The sequence below is a fragment of the Panulirus ornatus genome, chromosome 19 (genome assembly GCF_036320965.1).
Source record: "Panulirus ornatus isolate Po-2019 chromosome 19, ASM3632096v1, whole genome shotgun sequence".
Lineage (NCBI taxonomy): Eukaryota > Metazoa > Arthropoda > Malacostraca > Decapoda > Palinuridae > Panulirus > Panulirus ornatus.
The window spans coordinates 62451424-62474283 of NC_092242.1; the positions used below are offsets into that span (position 1 = coordinate 62451424).

The 22860-nt window shown below is 44.1% G+C and overlaps 1 protein-coding gene across 1 annotated transcript in view; it reads left to right on the forward strand.

Moving 5' to 3' along the window:
* Window positions 1-3721: 3721 nt before the first annotated feature.
* Window positions 3722-22860, forward strand: part of LOC139755573 (uncharacterized) — a 30497-nt gene continuing 11358 nt past the window's right edge. The window contains exon 1 of the mRNA XM_071674051.1: window positions 3722-5316. Coding sequence (XP_071530152.1) covers window positions 4194-5316 — 1123 coding nt within the window. The 5' untranslated portion in view covers window positions 3722-4193. The remainder of the gene's footprint in view (window positions 5317-22860) is intronic.

A 22860-nucleotide genomic window follows, 5' to 3' on the forward strand; every position in this document is an offset into this window, starting at 1 on the left:
ACATAACAAAGTTTTTCACTTCGTTATCAGCTCTATCGCTAATTTTCCTAATTACAAAGTGGGATTTCCCATGACCCCGCAATCTCTTTATGACTTACCTCGCACATCTTGCCAAGTTTTCTTGCTTTCGTCTGAGCCTGTATATCGAATAAGTAATCTTTAAATACTGATAGGTGAATGAAATTATACACACATCCACAAATTATGTGAGGGTATGTATCAAAAGATTATTTTACTCTAGTTATCGGAGTTTTTTTTTTTCCCTCTACTTGATTCTTTGTAGTTAAATTTCACGGAAATAACCAGGCGAATAATAACACCTATAAAAAAAAAAATCTTACAACAATCAGCACGGAACCAGAGCAGATAAATAAATGCATCGTTGGGTTTTTTTTCCCCCTCCATGTCAAGTAAACCAGCCCCGCGCTCAGCAGCGGGCTGTTTATGTCTCACGCTGGACCCGTCAGCCCTACGGCTCACCTACCCATATACATTCCAAGTGAACATCGACCATCACAACCTTCTCAGTGCAATCTGCAGGCAGAACCCATGAGCGTCGCTCTGGAAATAATTGTAGACAATCTATTATTTCAGCGGTAACAGTTATGACAGATTTACGGCCTGGACTACGGGAGACTGACTGAGGAATTTTCTCGTTACCCATTTAGCTCCTTAGGTTTTACAGGAATGACAGTTGTTTGGAGGCGATAAAACTGATCTTAGGTCTTCCAAGAAATTACGGTGGACCTAGGCGCCATGTTGGGAGGCAACGTGGAATTAACGCAACCGTTAGTTCGTCTTGCTCAGATAACGGTGAGATGCTAAGGGTATGGTTGGTGATCGGGAGGGGTGCAGCGGTAATGATAGTGATCGGAGAGGTGGTCATAATGGTGACCGGAGTAATGGTGATGATGGTGACCGCTGTAGCGCCTACGACGATGATGATGGTGGTGACTGGAATGTTGCAGTGTTGATGGTGACAAAAGAGCACGGCGGTGGCGATAGTCAATGGAGTCTAATGATAATAATGGTGAGCAGAGAAGGGAGGGTGATAATGGTCACTGGTGGATGTCGTAGTGAAGATGCCCTTCTGGGTGTTGCAGTGAGGGCTGGGTGATCTGATGATGTAGTGATGGTGGGGGCTGGCACTCCGTTGGTGTTTGTACCCTGAGTGCTCAAAAGATGGTCGTGTTTTGAGGACGGCTGGTGGTGGTGTAACTGGGGTGTGTGGTTCTGGTGGTGCTAGGAGGGAGTGGTGCGCTGAGAATGTGATACTGGCCACTCGCTGGGAATGTGGTGGTCACTGTCCTTTGAGGATGTGGCGGGGATCGTAACAGAAAGGTGTATGAACGGCTTGATGTACACCTGGAAGTCGTGGTGATGTTCTGAGTTTATGGTTTTATCAGTGAGGGTCGTGCAATAATGGCGCGTTAGTCCTGGAAACGCTAAACTGACTGTGTGACGTCGGCTGTCGTGGTGTCCTGAGGGTGCAGATGGTGGTGGTGATGCTCGGAAACTGTGCTGACTGTGGTGTTGTGACTGGTTTGATTCAAAAGTCCTGCAAGCCCACTGAGGTAAATGCTATCTTACCTTATAATTCATACCATGAAATCACATTCAAAATTCTTACTGACACAGGTTTGGCGCTCCCTACTAACGTACATTAAGCTGGTGCAAGAGGAGCTTCATAAATGCAAGCAGACGTTCAAGAAGGCGGCTGGGTGGTGAGGGTGGAGGCAAGCGCCAACCTTGCTCCTTGGGTCGCGTCCTCCGCTGGACAAGCGACTGGAGGATAAGTCGCCACCGCGTACGATACTTTTCCTGTGCATTTGTTGTTACTAATTAAAGTTATGAAATTATTTACTTAGATTCCGACGTAAGGATGTGTTTATGATGTCACGTATTAATGCATAATTTCGTTCTAGTACATAAAGATGACATGTACGATGATATTTAGGTAAACTTTAAGTTAGAAATAGAAATTTGCATGTACGTCGATATATGATAAACAATAAAGTTCACGTCAGTGTTACATGCATGTACTCTTATAACTGCAAAGCAATAATTAGGCCTATGCTAATGTAATTCATTGCAACCTACCTTCATCACCTTCACTAAAAAATAACCAACCCTAACTAAAATTAGTACCATTAATTCTTTACGCGTTTCATATATATATATATATATATATATATATATATATATATATATATATATATATATATATATAAACCACTTGGAATTCTCGTAGATCCTTTTCCAAGTGGTGTTTTTGCATTCATGAAGTTTGGTGTGATTTTCTGCACACACACACACACACACACACACACACACACACACACACATATATATATATATATATATATATATATATATATATATATATATATATATATATATATATATATATATATATAATACTGTCAATAAACATTTCACTACACATGCATATTAATCTCGTACACATCCAGAATGTTCAATCACCCGCGTACATCAAGAATAATTTAGTGTAGGCAACCTACGGGTGGACCTTGTCTAGCAGTCATTGTCCTCGGTCAGTGCAGCACTATAATGCCTACGCCACTGTGGTGCAGTCTTCATTACTTCTGACCAGGCCCAAATCATCATCGCTATCCACCAGCCTCCCCATCAACACTACCATAACCCACACCAATTATCCCTACCACAATTATTAACACCTTATGTGTCATGAGCATACACCATTAGCGCCCTTCTCCATCACAGGCCTATCTCCAGCCCAACTGTTCCTTCTTCACCATTCCATTCCAGACCTAGCACCATCTTCATCTCCCTTGCATCACTGTTACCACTTCACCGCAGCTATCGCATCTCTCATTACAACCTAATCTTTCACCATTATCAATAGGTTCTTCACTGCCCCCTTCTATTATCAAACTCCAACACCACCACAACCCCCATTCATCATACCACTTCTCATCCTTTTCCCTGGACTCTCTTGACGTACAGTGTGAGCGTCAGGACACCTTGTCATGGCGCCAGGATTAATGATTGCTATCACTGGCGGGTAATCTGTCCTTTAGATTAATACGGCTTTGTGGATATGATTAAATCTTTTCACGGCACGTGATGTAAGCTGCCATTAAGATATTGTTTTACTGGTGGTCCAACTGGAATCAGAACGCTTCAGAAGGGTGTTTGAACTCTTGCTATTGTTCCCTCTCAACCTCTTTGTCGATCCTTTAGCTCGACTGGAAATAATACATTTTTCTGGTTTCCGTTTTTCCAGCTTCATCTCGTTCGCCGTTAAGATTTGTCCGGCGTCTATGCTTCACCGAAGAAGTTTACATACTGGGAATCACAAATTTGCTCTCGGCTACATGTTTCGTATTGCAATATCACTAGAAATTTTTATGTAAGAGAAGGTAATGATGGTAAGGAGTTTCCCTCACCATCAACGCTTGGCAACTCTGCTAGTGGACGGCGGCTTGATCAACACTGACCACTACTGCCTCATACCTTTTATTAACGGAAATATAGCATCCTCGCTCAGTTTTCATTCTCACCCGCAACGTAAATGTAGAATATTTCCGTAACGTACCTCCAATTTACTCAGTGTGACTCAGACACTTCCAAATTATTCATGAAGTAACCCAGGAAAAAGAAACTTGGCACCTCCGAGGGGTCATGAGGGTTGTGAGTGCAGGTAGGTCGGCCTATCAGACATCAGTTGCTCGCCAGCCAAGCATCAGGAAGGAGACGCGTGCTCACCCAAGCTTGACGCATTGTTCTCACTGATCAAGCTTCACATTAAATATCAAAATGAACGAAAGTGTGGTGTGAAAGCGATTAAGACTACGTAAACGAAACTTCATTTATAGTATCAATTTTCAACCGAGTATTTCTTGTAATTATTTTAATAGTTATGGTAGTGCAAGGCGAAGAAACGTTATAAACTATAAATATTCAACTCACTGAACTGTTTATCAATGACGTTTGAGGAATTAAGAGTCCAGAGGCTGCTCAAGGCTTGCGGTGTCTACAGAAGCTTAAACTGATATATGTCCTGACCACTGCATGTGCTGATTGTGTCAACAGTCTCTGCTGAATCTCGCTGGATACATTTTAGAATTCTGAATCTTGACGGATATCAACATAAATGAAGTACTTCAGCAGTTTAAGTTCTGGTAAATACAGAAGACCGTTACGTCAGTATGAAATTTAAACTGGGATTGCTAAACACACCCCCACTGACGCCAAAAAATGATCTTGCAATGAAAGTGGGCAACTACCTGCAAAGTGACTCAAGGCAAGACGACGAAAGAAGCTGTGAGGAAGACAAGAAGAGCGAGGACCCAGGGCATGTTAGTCGCCAGGCCAATGACGGGGATGGCGCGGGTGGAGGCGGCGTGGGTGTTGGCGCACACAGCACCAAGTACGGGTCCTCCTGTAGTGTTACCACCGGCTGCGCACACACTCCAACTACCAGTAAAAATGTATGTAACAGCAAGTACTTAAACAAGCTAAGTATTGTAAATAACTGCAGAGGGTGTGTCAGTACCCAGGTCGGCAGCCCCACCCGGGAGCGGTCTCCGAGCACCAGCTCCTCCGACTCCACAGGCACGAACAGCACGAGCAGTAGCGAGTTCAGCGGCAGCAGCACCTCCAGCGCTAGTAACAACAAGAGTATCACCTCTGGCAAAAGTAACACTTCCAGTAACAAAAGCACCAGCAACGATTGTGCCAATAACATGAGCAGTAGCAGCGGGTCCATGTCTAGTGATTGCAGTGATCTACGAAGCAGTCTGCTCAGGTTTAAAACTGACATACCGCTTCCGAACCTCATGAAAAAGCGACGTGCATGTGGAGGAGGTCCCGCTACCCCGGCTGGGCTTCTCCTCTCGCGTCTCTCTCGAAGGTCAGGCCGGCCGCAGGACACTCCAGATAACGCCATGATCAACAGCCTTAACGACAAATTTAACCTTTTCAATAACAAGACCAACAACCTTAGCCTTAAAACCGACGGCATCAACAACAAAGCCAACACCCTTGACATACGGACCAACAGTCTAAACATTAAGACCACCAGCTTCAACGGTAAGAGCAACAGCCTCAGCAGCAACAGCAGCTGTGATAGCAAGACCAGCAGCGGTAGTACCAAAAGCTTACGTAGTTTGTTCTCCCGGGGGAACGTGTTTAGCAGCAGCTTCACCTTCGGCAACAACAACAACAGTAAGAAGAGCAGCAACTGTGCGGAGAGCAGGGCAATTCCCTGTGACAACGCTGTAACAAACACCAACATCGTCATCATAGGGGACAAAGGAGTCGGCAAGTCAGGTAAGGCGGGAGGGAAAAAAGTCCAGGTTCATGAGCCGGATTCTAGTATTTACCATTTGTTTCATATTTGAGTGATTTTGTCATCAGGGGCTGGAAAACGAGTCCTTGTACACCAGTGCGCAGCTCCAGCGTGCATTTGCATCACGATAGAGCGGTCGCAGCAGCTGTATCTTATCTTTACAGTACGCGGAGGGAACTCTGTACATTCGTGGTGCCCCAACTCTTGACGTTTCTCAACTATAACTGTTTAAACTATGCTGTTCGCAGTCACAGTGTCATTTCTAAGTTTGTGCCATTACATCTTTTCCAAGTTTCTTGCTTAACTTCATGCTATGGCTTCTGGTCGTTCTAGCTTCGCATTTTTCGCAGACTCGTTCACACCGTCTAGATCACCAAACTGGTTTGAGAATATGAAGGTTGTGTGTAGGCTACCATGCGTAAGCATGATAGAGCTGTAGGTGTATGTAGGCCAGTGGCCATGTGTATGACCATAGTCAGTGAGTGGGCTGGCGTGCATGCGTGTGTGTGTGTGTCTGTGTGTGTGAGGGATGGGCTGGCCGTCTGTACACAGTTGACTCATCGTTTATGCATCCAGCCCTCAGTGGTAGATACTCTAGCAGCAGAAACGGTCTGCTTTCATCTTGACTTGCCTCTCGCTGGATGCAGTTAAGGTTGTATTTATAACTTCATTTAACCCCAAATTATGCTCTCGCAATATTCAAATAAGCAGCTTCCTTTAAGTTATGGCGAGTTGTTATGAGAGGTTTGGGGTTGGTTTTATTATGCAAAATACAAGTAAGACGCAGTTGGAGAAAAATGTGAATATTAGGAATAGGGTTTACCTAAGGACAACAGGAGCTTCGCATATCTTCAGACTCTAACAGAAATGTATTTTCAGAACCAAAAAAGTGACTTATGTTGTTTCACGTATAATTACCGAGGCTGCCTAGTTGCCTTGCTATAAACTCCGCTTGAATATCTTTATTAAACACCTCTGTGTATATACTGTTGTTACACGGTTCATCAGAATACACGTTTAATATGATTTAATATATGATTCACATGCTGATCTCCGTGCACGCTTAATCTAAACGCAATCTTCACAGCTTTCAAACTAGTCAGTGGACTAACGTTCAATTTTCAGATCATGGGACAGTGGAATACAGAGGATGTATGTATGCAGTCCAGGCATTGTCTATTTTTGCCGTAAGATTTCGTAATGACACTAAAAAGAAAAAAAAAAAGCTGCTTAAGAACGTGGCAGTTCATACTGAAATAAAGATATGGACAGTATGCGATGGGATGATTAAGCCTTTCAAACTCGTTATCTTCATTGGACGATTTGATAGACGTAATACACTAACAAGGGTAAGATCATGGACGTCAATACCTACTTACTGGAGCCTAGCAACTACAAGGGTCGTTAAGGCCGTCAACGTCAAGTTCATGTTTACAACCGAAGAATCCTTAACCCCCTTCTTCAGGTAAGGAGAAGTCTTAGATCACATATACTCACTGTACATGTGGCCCTTTATTTTTTTTTTTTTTTTATCTAGACGGTGTGTGTGTGTATTTTTTCATACTTGTTCGCTGTTTTCCACTTGCGCAAGGTAGTGCCCAGGACAGATGACTGAGCCTCGAAGACAGAGGTAAAAAAAAATGAACGAAGAGAGGATGACCACGAGAAGCTACGTGTCAGAAGTGGAGGGAGGAAAGGGTAAGGATCGACCAAGAAGGATATGAGAGGATGGATTGAAGAAGGCCTCTGGGTAGCGGGGCCTGGATATTCAGGTGTTGTGAGAGGTGTCCATGGGATCATTACAGGGTGTGGTGTGAGAGGTGTCCATGGGATCATTACAGGGAGTGGTGTGAGAGGTGTCCATGGGATCATTATATGGATGTGAGGGATGGGCTATAGAAAACGGTGAATGTGTTGGAAATTAATTGTTTGAGGACAATATGTGGTGTGAGGTGGTTTCACCGAGTAAGCAATAAAAGGGCAAGAGAGATGTGTGGCAATAAAAAAGGGTGTGGTTGAGAGAGCTGAAGAGGGTGTGCTGAAATGGTTTGGACATGTGGAGAGAATAAGTGGGGGAAGGTTAACGAAAAGGATATGTGTCAGAAGTGGAGGGAACAAGAAGCGGGAGATCAAACTTAAGATGGAAGGATGGAGTGAAAAAGATTTTGAGCGACTGGGGCCTGAACATGCAAGGGGGGGGGGGGGGGGGGGGGGGGGGTGAAAGGTGTGCACGAGATAGAGTGAACTGGAAGGATATGGTGTAGAGGGATCGACGTGCTGTTAATGAACTGAACCATAGCATATGAAGCGTTCCGGGTAAAACATGGAAAGGTCTGTGGGGCCTGTGATTCTGGTGCATTACACATGACAGAACTTCACATGGCGCTACCTAGTTAACGCGGGAAACTGATAAGTATGAAAACATACACACACACACAAACATATATATATATATATATATATATATATATATATATATATATATATATATATATATATATATATATATATATATATTTCGAGGCAGATGAAACAGAACGAACTGCAGAGAAAATAAACGGAAAGTATGAAAAATCTAACATGTAATTAAGATACCGTCAAGTCTATGTAGAGGTTAACAAGTACTCATTAGCCTGTGAATTACAGATGCTAATGATTACGGTAACAGCCTTGCAGCCTCTCCAGTGCAGTCCAGATACACTGATAAATATGGTTAGAAGTCATGCGTCAGGGAGGTAACATTCGAGACATTTGACTAGCGAGTTCACAGCAAAGTGTGTGACTCGGGCTGTATACCAGTAGGACTGGGTCTGGTTACAATGGGAAGTGAGGGAAGGGAGGCATGGTTCACATTTAGTCACTATTGGTGTCAACAGCTAACCACACAGCGGAGCCGAGATATCACTTCTGTGTTGTCGAATGCGAGTTAGTGTTTCCCCTGTGCTGCTCTGGGCTTCTCTATACTCCCCCCCCCCCCTCTCTCTCTCTCTTCTAACACATAACTCACAGGACTCGTTACTCTTAACCCTACATTTCTACTGCGGCGAGCGCTACGCGATAGTCCTGGTTTTGGTGGCAAAGTCTCGTCGTTTAACTCTCTCTCTCTCTCTCTCTCTCTCTCTCTCTCTCTCTCTCTCTCTCTCTCTCTCTCTCTCTCTCTCTCTCTCTCTCTCTTTGATGTTAATATTTACATCTTCACGACGATTCGTCTTCACGCGTCCTGTGCACGTCACAACCGCCCATTGGTCTGGCAGTTCTCACCGGCGGGACGGTCCAAGTGTGGGGTACACACTACCTCCCTGTGTGGTACAAGCAAGCTGTCTGCCCTCGCCCCTGCCTCCGTCCGCCATGTTTGTCCCTCTATACTCGCGGCTTCATCGCCGCCAAAGGCTTTACACAGCCATGGCGGCGCTACGCTCTCGCTCTCTCTCTCTCGCTCATTACTTTACCCACCATCGATCTTCCTCCCCCGTCTCCAGGTTTTTCTTATTTATTCTACTTTCTTATATTACTTTCACGAGACACGTTTAGATGCGACTGTCTTCCCCAGGACGTGTGCACAAGCCAGCAGCGTAGCTCGGCCGTTGGTCGTTCATCCCCTTCCAACCATCCTGCACCATCGCCCTTCCCGCCAGTCGTGACGAATGTGCCGTTAAAGTTTCGGGTGCCCGTCTGAGTTTGGGTCGCATCCAGTTGACGCCGGTGATCTGCACTGGCGCTGTGTTTCATCTCCGGCGACAGTGACGGATAATCACTACTGGCTCTGCGTGGGTCACTGGCGGCGGCGGCGGCTAGCATCACTGCTGGCGTGGGTCAACGGCGAGGGGGTAAGACTGACGGATTGGACTGTCCGGTGCTAGACAGCGCTTTATAAGATGACTGGCTGACTGCAGGGGGGGGGGATTGGCAACACTGGCGCAGTCGATCATTAGTACTGCTGGTTATTTGGGGGTGTTGGCAACGCTGTGGTCACGGATCACTGCAGCACCGCTGACAACGTGGATCACCACAGAGCATTAACAACATGACGTGGATCACCACACAGCATTAACAACATGACGTGGATCACTACACAACATTAACAACATGACGTGGATCACCACACAGCATTAACAACATGACGTGGATCACCACACAGCATTAACAACATGACGTGGATCACCACACAGCATTAATAACATGACGTGGATCACTACACAGCATTAACAACATGACGTGGATCACCACACTGCATTAATAACATGACGTGGATCACTACACAGCATTAACAACATGACGTGGATCACTACACAGCATTAACAACATGACGTGGATCACTACACAACATTAACAACATGACGTGGATCACTACACAGCATTAACAACATGACGTGGATCACCACACAGCATTAACAACATGACGTGGATCACCACACAGCATTAACAACATGACGTGGATCACCACACAGCATTAACAACATGACGTGGATCACTACACAGCATTAAAAACATGACGTGGATCACTACACAGCATTAACAACATGACGTGGATCACCACACAGCATTAACAACATGACGTGGATCACCACACAGCATTAACAACATGACGTGGATCACCACACAGCATTAACAACATGACGTGGATCACTACACAGCATTAACAACATGACGTGGATCACTACACAGCAACTACACAGCATTAACAACATGACGTGGATCACTACACAGCGTTAACAACATGACGTGGATCACTACACAGCATTAACAACATGACGTGGATCTCTACAACTCTGGCAACAACTCACACCAATTGCTGTAGAAACTGTGGATCATACAAACCACTGAAACCAGTACGACTCTTAGATATGACTTTTTTTTTCTTTACCTAAATTGAACCCTTAAGGATCAGGTCAAAGGTCAGGCCATCATGTCCAAGGGTCGTAACATCCAGTAATTCACATGCACCGACCGGGTAATATAGCCTACAGCACTAGAGATGTTGCTTATGCCAACGAAAGAATGCTGGAGATTTGTCTGTTGCTTCAGAAGGTCCGTAACGGATTCGTGCCTCACAGACGTAATACAGACACATGAGGATTAGACTAATCGTGCCTCACAGACACATGAGGATTAGACTAATCCTGCCCTCACAGACACATGAGGATTGGTCTGTTATATCAACTGTCAGGATCACAGAGGCCGTCAGCGCAAAGCTATATCCACCAACGGAAAAATCTCTGTGAAGAGTTGAGGGAGGTGTTGAAGATCATACCAAGGCCACATACACTCGTACTGTGTACTTGTTGGCCCTTGGGATAAACAAAATAAAAACGCATCCAAGTTTTGCTTTAACTTTAAAAAAAAAAAAAAGAGGGACAATATGAGTAAATTATCTTATTTACCATTTGGCAACTGGGAGACGATCAAGTCGGGTACAAACAATAATTCAAAAGGCGTTTGTTTCCAATGTTTTGCATATTATGCTGGATGTGGAAGGCTGGTAATTTGATTATTCTTATTATTCTGTAGTGCCGAGCGGAGGGTGGGTTACCTCTTTGCATACGCGGCGGGGTATATGAGATGGTGTTGATGCATCACATTGCCTAATTAGAAAAGAAAAAGAAAATGGGTGTGGGCGTACAATTAGTTCCGCCAACCACTGCGTATGCTAATGATGGCACCACTCCGTTTCCGTCGCGGCATTGCCACCAGCCATTCTCCTGCCACCACCACGGGCGCTCATCCTACCAACAATCACCCCCGCGACCCACACTGCCACCATTAGCACCACCCCTTTGCCACCACCACCCCGTGCCAGGAGCGTCACCCACTGTTTACCAAGTGGCGCCAGAGCTGCGTCCGGGACTTTCTCTGCATTCTACCCGCCACCTGGGGAAAGGTGCGTGCAGTGGGCGAGACATGTACCCGGCTGTACTGGGGGCGTACCTGTACACGAATGCTGAGGGAGTACCTGTACACGAATGACCGGGGCGTACCTGTACACGAATGGTCTGAGCGTACCTGTGCACGAATGTTGGGGGCATACCCGTACACGAACACTACGACATTTCGGAATTTAAAGAGGTACACGTTAGGCATCAATGGTGCACTTCGTCCTTTATATATATATATATATATATATATATATATATATATATATATATATATATATATATATATATATATATCGAGGCATCAATATTTTGTCACACATGACAACGTATACATATCAAAATACATTGAGACGTGATGTATAGCAACACACACTGGGACATGGAATACAAACATATATATATATATATATATATATATATATATATATATATATATATATATATATATATATATATATATATATATATATAAATATTGGGATACACGATACTGGAGTACATAGATGAATTCGAGCTTACCTGTGCATGACACGAGCGTGGTATGCCTGCCCATGTCATGGCAGGACCTCCTGGTGGGTTCCCTGTCTTCGTGTGAGGATCTTGGGAGGTCCTCGTTGTTTGGCTGGCTCGACGTCGTGGGCCAGGCTTCGGGGAATTTGATTTTTCGCACGTTACCTTCCAACAGTTGGGGGTTGAACGAGGGATGTCGCGCTCCTAAAAGGCATTCTGTTGAGGCGAAGATGAGAATTGAGAGGATGAGTAAGTGATGCAATGTTTCGTGTCGTTGGTTGGTTGGTTGTTTAGGCTATAGACCGACCAATCGACAATCGTACACATTACAATTCGTACATCGTTATCTATACATACATATGGCATTTGATTCCATTTTTAGAATAATCTGGGAGACGATATACTGCGATTGATTGTTCCTTATCTTACATATGTTGCAATGAGCAAAAAGAAAATCAAAAATATGAAAAATGAGTGCTATCTGTCTGCTGGTGCAAAATTCTCTACGTACTACACAAAGTCTTCCAAACAGATTTGTAAGTAAATGCAAATAAGTCGCATGGTTGCCACCTTCCAGTAATACTCCCGAGTTGCAAAGGAGAATCTTGAAGTGTAGTCATTGGTCACGGCGGGAAACACAAACAATTGTTTTGACAGTTTGTAAGTTCAGACAGCAAAATATGGATGACAGCAGCACATGTTCACAATCAGGAGATATGTATCATTTAATTTCTTGTTGTGCGTTACAAAACAGAAGGTTAGTTCAAATGTCTACACTTTTGTTTGGCAGAAATGTTTGTTCGTTGCGTTTGCTTTTACTCTTAAGATCTATAAGCAACTGTGGGTGTCTTATACAACGATGTCTTCAAAGTCATTTACCATGGTATCCTGGAAAGAAATGGATAATAACAGGCTAACTTCCAAACTTGCCCTACACCGCAATGTTGATTCCCTTTCCCCTTCTTCTACAAGTATTACTCTGGCTTTTGTTCCCCAAGCTTGAAACTTGTGCGCTCCCACCGATAGCTAGAACCTACAAAATACTTTGCAAGCTGCTGTGTCACATGTTCACTATGTGGCTGTTGTCAACTCACGGGTGGGCCGTTTTGATAACTGATTCTTTCCGCACATCTCGAAGCTTTGGAACTCTATACCTTTTCATGTCTTTCCCTTGTCTCATCTTCCCCCCCCCCCCTCTTATTAACCTTTCTGTATTTCAATTAAGGATCTGAACCAACTCCCACAAGGGTCCTGGAGTCTACTGTACGTCTGTAGAAATAAACAAACAAACAAAAAAATCGCAACATTCCAAGTGAATAGGCGTGAGGGGTCAGAGGGTAAGGTCAATCCATTTCATATATGTTGGCTAAAGTCACGTGTACAACGTTTGACCCGTACAACTGAGGTTATGTGCACAATCGTCTTGTTCTCACGCACACAGGGTTGAGATCGTGTACAGTCAAACTGTTGTGTGCTGCGGAGGGTTGGGTTCACGGCGTAAGCAAAGTTGACCTTATCAACCCATTGGTCTGAGCCCAAATGACATGTGGAGCACTTGAACTCTTGTGACCTTTACAAGTTCCAGACTACACGACACAAAACAATTGAACCCTCAAGGTGAACGTCTCATGCGACTGAAACCTCATGCGTCGCGAACCCAGAGACCTGAAGGCTTCACGAAGAGCAGAATGTTCAGGAGGACCTGGAGGGTTCGCGAACCTATTCCTACCCAGGAGGGTTCGTGAAGAACACAGTCGAGGAGGACCTCGAAGGGTTCACGAGGAACCCAGTCATGGGGACGTGGAGGGTTCACTTAGTGAAATCTTAGGACATTGACACACAGAGGATTACTATGAAGAGGTAGCGTAACTAGGTTTGTGGTGGTGCGCATCTCTTGACGACAACAGAACGCAACCTTAGATGTATTTTTCTAACTTCAATATTTTAGGCACAATTTTCAGCACGGCGAATATTTCTCGTGTTGAATTAGTTGACAATATGACAATCTTTCATCGATATTCACGTAAATGATTTTCGAATTCTGAAATATGTTACTCGAACTCAGCTTGTCAAAAAAGATAATATTGCCACAGTGAGTCAGGGTGATATATACGGGCTCATTCGTATCATTGTTCCGATATACTATCATGCCACGAGAGGCAGTTTCTAGTTGTATGGAAGACACTTTTTTGTCTCGAGTTGCCTCGCATTCTGTGGGCGTTGCCATATATTGTAATATTCGAAGTCATGAAGTTTTCGACTAACATTGAGAGGTGACGCCCCCACAGTCCTCATATATATATATATATATATATATATATATATATATATATATATATATATATATATATATATATATATATATATATTCCTATGAGTCCACGGGCAAATGAAACACTTACCGTGTTCCATTTCCCCGTGGACTCAGGAATATACTTGATCACGCGCTCTATTGCGATCCTTTCCAATCCATATATATATATATATATATATATATATATATATATATATATACACCCAGCATAAAATCTTGACTAGCACAAAGGATATTGTCCTAACTATAACCATCATCGTTCATAAATCAATGATTTTAAAGAAATTCACGTGCAGTTTTCTGATACTTAAAAGTAACTCGATCGGTAGCATTTCACACACAAGTCTGAGCTTTCATGCACAAAAGTAACATAATAATGTTGATAGCAACAGATGTGCAACCGAAAGATTTGTGTTCAACCTCGGTGCATGGCGGTTGACGCGCCGCGAACAGCTGCCACATTTTAAATCCTGGCGTTCACAAGGGCCCCTCTACGGGTAGGACTGCACACGTTACTCACAAGATATATAGACACAGCTGATACACAAATACTCATAACCTTAATTGAGAATGTATCCAAGACAGATATAGAAGGAGAGAGATAATTCATAAGAATGTTGCAAGCGTCGAGACCCATGTGTGGTCAAGAGTGATGGAAGTGTGTGCGTCCTCTTATCTTTTTTTCTCTTTGCTTAGCTTTTGTTTACTATTTCGTAATCTTTCATCTTCCATTCTGTATCTCTCTTTTATTCTCTGTTTAAGCTTTCTTCTTGCACCATCCTGACGGGTATTTGGATCAATCCTGTACACACCATCATACCAGCTTTACAAACAAATTTTCAAAAGATCTGGTATATCGACATATGTACGAAACATATATATATATATATATATATATATATATATATATATATATATATATATATATATATATATATATGCAAGACTTATAAAACACACACCCAGAGAACAATATGAGATGTACCAGACACCCTTGGTATGCTGGTCACAACGATTCATGCCATAAGTCCCAACCTTTAGTATCTAAATCCATGTATTTCATTACCAACTATAAGAATGTTTCTGTTAACCTTACCTAATTCACAGTGGAAATTTTTAGTCGGTGTCTTATTTCTTAATGTACAAATTATTTAGTCAGGGTGATACTTTATTCCGTCTGTGTGAATCTGCCAGCACCATACGTAATTTGATACTGTATAGATGTTACTTTTTAACTTTCTCGCAGTTTAAATTCTACTTTCAAGTAAACGTATATAGTAATTTACGAATCTTACTCGCGAGAGGTAGGATGGGACGCTAGTCTGGCAGTTCTTAGCAGGAAAAAAGTTGGTGGCAAGTCATTATGTCTTATCTTGTGCATATCACATACAGCGAGGTATTGCATACATCATTAACAACATTATTTTCACATTGTTATCTGTGTTGCGATTACAATCTCCGCGTCTTCACGTGGCAGTCGGCCCCTCATACTTATGGCCTGATCTTAAAACACTGATATCTATAGAAGTGTGTATACACTGTTCAATTTCCTGGCCTAGGAGGTGAAACTGAAGTGGTGGGTGAGGAAAATTTCGACTTATCTTTGCTGAACGTCTTTAGGCGTTTACATAAACCTTATGGTACTGTAATGAATATATAACCAAATCTGGATTCCATAAAAACTGCATTTATGTAACTTTAGTCCATAAACTCAAGTCTTTAGGTCCACTTACACTTCTCTTTCAAGTGATTTTTTTTTTTAACAATACCTGAAATGGTTTGGGAAAGAAATATCGCAGCCATCTTGCATGAAAAGATAGATTACCCAGAAAATAATGAAGAGATTAATCAAAGTTCCTTCCGTGTTTGCACATCTGGCTTAATCATTAAAGGTGAGGAGGTTCTACGAAGAGCGGGCGAGAAAGAGGAGGAGGAGAACTCCACACCTTCGCTGTTCCAGGAAAGAAGGCATCATACCGGTTAGTCTTCGTGTGGGTGATCTTCACAGAGAAACCACGGGAAGCACAGTGGCAGACGCATGCCACAGGTCCAAGCCTCAACCATAAAATTCCATACCGCAGGAGTGTAAAGATATGACGGACATTACGTTTTTTTTCACTAATAACAAAAGTTTACTATGGATGCAAGACATTTACAGTCTGTGGTATGTCCACAGTGTGGTACTCACAAAAGTCAACACTAATATACCAGAAATGAGAGAGAAACGATGAAGAAGGTTTTGAAATAGAAGACCAGGAAATAAGAGAAAATGTAAATGAACTTTACGTTAGAATCAGTGATGCAAAACCAGCGTGGTGATCAGATATACGAAAGTGAAGAGAGAGAGAGAGAGAGAGAGAGAGAGAGAGAGAGAGAGAGAGAGAGAGAGAGAGAGAGAGAGAGAGAGAGAACCACTGCAAAACGTCAGTATAAAATACTGGAACATAATACACAATGTAAAGACTTACAGGAAAGAAAGAAGAAAGAACGTGGGTGACGTGGATGTGAGTGGTTCAGCGAGAACAAAAGAGAGGTTGTTTGGGAAACGGATGAAAGCAAGAGGTGCAAGAGACAGAAACAATTATGAGCTAGCACGCAGCAGAGAACGTGGAAATAAAGACACGTACAATGGAGAAGTCATGGATGAAAATTGAAAAAAAAATATATATGAAAAGAATAGCCATTGTGAACAAAGATAAAAAAAAATATTATGTAATACAATATTTTTTTTTTCGCAGTAAACGAAAAATAACCCCAGACCAACGCTATGATAACGCTGGTGTTGACCTACTCACAGAACCACGAGACACGATTCGCGATGGGAAACAATGGTCTCTGAACTGTCTCGTGTACCAGAAGGAAATGCTTTTACCGGCGTAGATCAAACAATCAGGTGCGATATAGAAGGAAGGGAGGACTGAAGAGATAGATATATACCTGGAGAATAGTGATAAAGGGAGGAGGCGTAGATCAAACAATCAGGTGGAATATAGAAGGAAGGGAGGACTGAAGAGATAAATATATACCTGGAGAATAGCGATAGAGGGAGGAGGCCTTTTAGACCGGAAAGGTTCCAGGTGGTGACGTCATCCCAGCTGGATTCCATGAAGCTGGACAGGGGAAAAAGGAGAGTGGAGAACACTCATCCTGTCCCTACAAGAAAGACGGTGAGGGAGAATGGCAGAACTATAAAGGGATATTTACATGGGACATCCGAGGAAGAGACTGGGGGGAGACTGATGATGATAATGTAAGTGGAGGATTAGCAAGGAAAATGGCTGCATGGTTCCAGACCAGCAAGATGGACGAATGAAGCTGACCTTTGCACTGAACGTGATTTATGAGAAAAAGTTGAAAGTCGAATTGAGGAACCTACAAATGTGTATTTGCGTGTATTTACTTAGAGAAGGCATTCCACCCACAACGTAAACAAAAACTGGAAAACACTAGAGAGTGTAGTTTATGATATTTCACCAATGGTGAAGCAGCATTAAAAGGCATGTATGACAAATGTGAACGCAGAGTGAAAGTACAGCAGGGGAATCACGACTGGTTTACTGTACAAACGGGAGTCAGACAAGGAAGTGTGCTTTCACCACTCCTGTTTTTGGAAATTTTATGGATAAATGTACAAAGAAATGGTGTCAAAATGAAGGGTATAGATAAAATCGACATATGCAGAGGATGTAGCTATTGCAAGAGATAATGGCGGAAGACCAGGTAGGCTTTGGTAAATGGAACGAGATACTGTGGCTTTACCTGGATGAAAATAAGCAAAGGGAAATCTAAGGTCAAGGTCATCGCGAAAGATCACGTTCAATGTTACTTGCTTCTTAACCATCACCAGCTCAAGTTCTCCAGAAGCTTTACACAACTGGGAGTCGAGTCAAACAAAGTGAACACGAGCCAGTGTAAGCTGAGAAGCAAAATCATTGGTTCTGAACAAGATATCGCATTCCTCAAGTCACTAAGGTAAAGACGTTAGTCTCAAGAGCTACCTTGACATATGGTCATGATTACTGGCTGTAAATTCCTACAGGAAAAGTCAACTTCAAACAGCGGAGATGAAGATCTAGACAATGTGAGAAAGAGTAACTCCAACAGATCTGCGAAATTATGAAATACGGAATGAACTACAGACTGAACCCAGGATTTCATCTGTAGAAAAGAGGACAGATGATACGGATGAATACAGGAGGACGATGGAAGCAATAAGGTACTTCCCCCAAAAACTAGTTTTATGACTACACCACCAGGGGAGCGGACACTAGGCAGACCTAAGTTGGAAACGAAACTTCAAAGCTGCCATCATAATAATCAGTCGAACCATTACAGATATCAACTAAGGCACCTTCAGAGGACCAATGGAACATAGGAGGGACTTCGACCACAGCGGAGATGACTGACAGAGAGGCGGTGAGTGTGCTTGGCGATGAGTGAAGTAAGGAGGGGAATGTGTGATATAACAGTGAACGGACTGGGGTGAGTGGGTGGGTGTGCGGGGGTTCCGTGATGTGACCAGAGGCTAGAGGCGGTCACGGACCACTTGCCACTGACCGAGGAAACAATGGGAAGGCTCGCCAGGAGAGAGTTTTATGGCGAACATAGCTTGTGAGGAAGTCCCTTCCCTCCCAACCCCCGACTGACCAGGAATGTTTATAAGTTCTTTGTGGCTCTGTATAGGGATGACAGACTCGTGTTGCCGTAATGACTATCATTATCACTGCTGCCAATTGTTGTGAAGACACTGTTGAGAAAGTTTATTTTGATGATGAGACACAGTTCAAAAGCAATATGGATAGTCATCATCATACGGATCATGATGAATATCTTTAAATACTGTGATGATGATGATGGATGGCACTGTGGTGGTAGTGATGAGTTACAATGTAGTGATGATGAATCACGATGCTGTGAGGTATGGTGAATTAAACCACATAATTCTGGAAAGCAATAGCATTACGAGTGATGGCTTCCCTAAGTTGAACGTATTGCATCCTAGTTTGAACGTGGTGCACCCTGGTCTGTCTCAACATGGGACATCCTAGTTTGACTGAATCATGAGTAAGAACGTGTTACACGCCAGTCTGAACGTACAACACCCTAGTCTGGAAGCGTTACCACCCTAGTCTGAACAACTGACAACCTTTACTGAACGTCTTGCTCCCTGATCCGAACAGCAAACTAACTAAATGTTACGCGAAAGTTGGATCGTATTCCTCCTACCTTTGGCAGATTCTCTCATTTGTTGCAGGGAGACAGTGCGACCTATAGGCACGAAGGAACGACCCTCGACCATGATGGTACGACCCTTGAGCACGGCTGTACGAGCCGCGACCCTCGAGCACTGCGATGCGACCCTTGGTTAAGATGTCGTTCGGCCTTTGACCTGGTCTATACAAGTCAATGAAAGGCCGTGTCATCATCTTCAAAGGCGAGACAGCTGTGCTCATGGGATCATACCGTCGTGCTCAATGGTTCCTTATCTGACCGTCATATGAGCTCATGGAATCTTACAGTTGTGTTCAAAAAGTAGATCATAAAAAGATGAGCGACAAAACAATCATCTATTGTGGTAGAATACAGCACGAGAGATAGTAGTTCATTTTTGTTAACTATCATTCAGTATTGACCAACATGGCACGGACAAAACATTGGGTGAAAGTAAAAAGGGGGAGAAAAAAAATTTACACATTAATCACGGTTCCGCAAGTTGTCTGCACACCTAACCTTTTAAAGTAAAAAGGTTATACAGGAAGAGGGAAATGCTAATGAAGGAAGAGAATTCCAGTTTAGGTGCTCGAGGGAAGAAGTAGGTATCAGAACAGACAATCCTCGAATGTCTGGTCTCTACACAGAAACTGTGGGATGTTCTTGATATCTTAATCAACATTCAAAAATGCGGGGGTCTGAAGGTTTTATCCCCCAGCGTTCGTGTATGCACCCGCGCTCCGCCTGCCACGTCATCCGCCTGTCACGAACAGCAGCGGATGTTGCCGCATTCACGCGCGCACAGGAATGTCAACAGCGGGACTGACACCGAGATAAGGACTGGGTTAAACACAAATCGAGTCATCTAAGAATACTGTGGAAGAAGCTGAGGGATCAGTCTTTTGAGTTAACGGTATGGCTGCTATGTATATGGCAAAAAGATGGAGAGAGAGAGAGAGAGAGAGAGAGAAGGGCTTGGCCGGCCTGTTCCTGAGGTATGACGGTCACGCATGGCAAAATTTTGTAAACAGAGGCAGCTGGTCGGCCTCGCCTTCCTTCCCTACATCCCGCTACCTACGATATGGACGAGATGAATAACACCAGCATACCATCACTATCTTAAATAATATCACATACACAGAGGTGTGCGGGAGGAAGGTATATATATACAAAATCAACAATGAAGTTAAGACAGGAAGAATAGGAAGTGCGTGCAGTCCCTCAGAGGCGAATTAAAACCATGTCGGGGTCAGCCAAGGATGTAAACAGAGCAGAGGTCGGCGTGCATGTGGTGTTCTTGGTGCGGGGATGAGGCAACACGGTCCTGCAGGGCATCTTCCCCCCCTCAATGCACACGGTAACCACACTTGGGAATGATGACCTTTGCCTGGATACTCAGGAGAGTTTTAAAGGGGGAGGAGAAAAAAAAAAATGATAATCTTGAGCTTCTGTGGTGATCAAAGAAGACTGGAGGCTATTGTGTCAGGAATGCGAGGGAGAGATCCTTGCTCGGCTTGTCCTACTGAGGGTGATGAGCTCGGACGGTCGGAGTAAAGGATGCGGTGGATGTCGTTGTGCAGAATGTAGGCCGTGAGAGTCCAAAGGTGCTAGTGTGTGTGTGTGTGTGTGTGTACTGGGGGGTAAGCATGGGAGAGCAGCTTGTAGGGTTAGTGTTGTGTGGGTGTGGCCATGTGAGGCAAGGCCGTAATTTCCAGCATGGGTGTGTAGCGCGGGGGTTGTGCGTGTCAGTGTCGTGATGGTGGGCGTTTCGACTGATATACAGCCTGGTGGATGTGGGTGTGCTGAGCGAGGGGCGTGACGGAGTCGTGGGAGAGTGATGGGTGTGGAGGCAAAGTCGGGGGGGGGGGGGGGTAGCTGGGCACCTGACGCGGCCTGAGGACGTCCCACCCCCAGGATTCTCCGTAACTCTGACAATAGATGAGCATGACACGGAGGGGCAGCCCGGCAAGGTCATGCAGACCCGTGCGGCCGCCACCCCCTGTATGTGTGTGGCCACACCTGTAGGTGCGTGGTCACGCCCTGTATATGCAAGGCCAACCTCAGCACTTTTGTGTGAGACCAGCTCCTACAGTAAGTGAGGACAGTCCCTGCACTGTATATGAGGCCAGCCTCAACACTGTGCGAGGCCAGTCCCTGCACTGTGTGAGGCTAGTCCCTGCACTGTGTATGAGGCCAGCCCCTGCACTGTGCAAGGCCAGCCCCTGGAATGTATATGAGGCCAGTCCCTGCACTGTGTGAGGCTAGTCCCTACACTGTGTATGAGGCCAGCCCCTGCACTGTGCAAGGCCAGCCCCTGCACTGTGTAAGGCCAGCCCTATGAACAATGAGTGAGGCTAGCCTCATGCTCTATATATGTGTTTGGCCAGCCTCACTCGCTGTGTAAATATTCATTTCTACACTGCGGGAGAGCAGTACACTCGTGGAGTCCCATTAAACTATATCGTCAAGTTACCGTTGCAATCTCTGTAAACTGCCGGCAATCACAGTGTCCGTGTTTAGTCCATCCCAACCATCCATCTGCCTTACGCTGACACGGTACTTCTGTACATCCTTTCTAACCAGCTTCCTCACGTCTCTTGGTTCCTTTGGAGCTACATCTCATGAGGAACTGTTCTCTGTGAACGTCCTCCAACTGATTTAGAAACTTGAAGGCTGTAATCAGGTCACTCCTCTCTCTTCTCTCTTCTCCATGGAGGAAAGATTTGTAGACTTCAGCCTCTCATTCTACCTCACGTTCCATCTTGGTTTCTCTTATCTGGACTCTCTTAATTATAGCTTTGTGCTTCGCTACGTGTGGTGGCAAGACTTGAGAGACATGACGGTTTTCCTCTAATATAATGTAGTGAATAATCTACCAAACATTTCCTTGTCATACTCTTAAATGCTATTCTAGTATTTGCCTAAGGATGACAGGTGGTTAATGATCAAGAAATATAAAATGTTCTAAATTTTCAAAATAACTCATAATATCTAATTTGCGGAGCAGAAAAATAGGATGACGAGTAGTTCCTGGAAATGGTGGTCTACGGCAGAGCTGTGTGATGTCACCATGGCTGTTTGATATGTTTATGTTTGGTATAGTTATGGATGAGAATGCGAGGGTATTGGAAAGGGGCACGTATGGAGACTGTAGGGTGAGGGCTGGGAGTTGAATCAACTGATGTTTGCTGATGACACGGCCCTGGTGGCAGACCCGAAAGAGAAACTGCAGAAGCTTGATGCTGGGTTTGGAAAGTGTGTGAATGTAAAAAAGTTGAGAGTTAATGTGAATAAAAATAAGGTTATTGGGTCTAGCAGTGTGAAAAGACAAGTTCGTTAGACTGTGAGTTCGAAAGGAGGAAAGTTGGAGGGAGTGGCGTGTTTTAGACACCTGGAAGTGGATGGGACAATGGGAACTGAGGCCATAGGATGGGTGAATGGACTCAAATTCCTGGACGCATTAAGGAGTGTTTGAAAACAAATATACCTGTCTGTGAGGGCAGAGATGGACGTGCTTAATAGTATTACTAATTCCCCACGGTGTGGCATGGATGCGAGACATAGACCCTGGATCAGAACGTACGGTAGAGGGTGGATGTACTGGAGATGAAACGTAT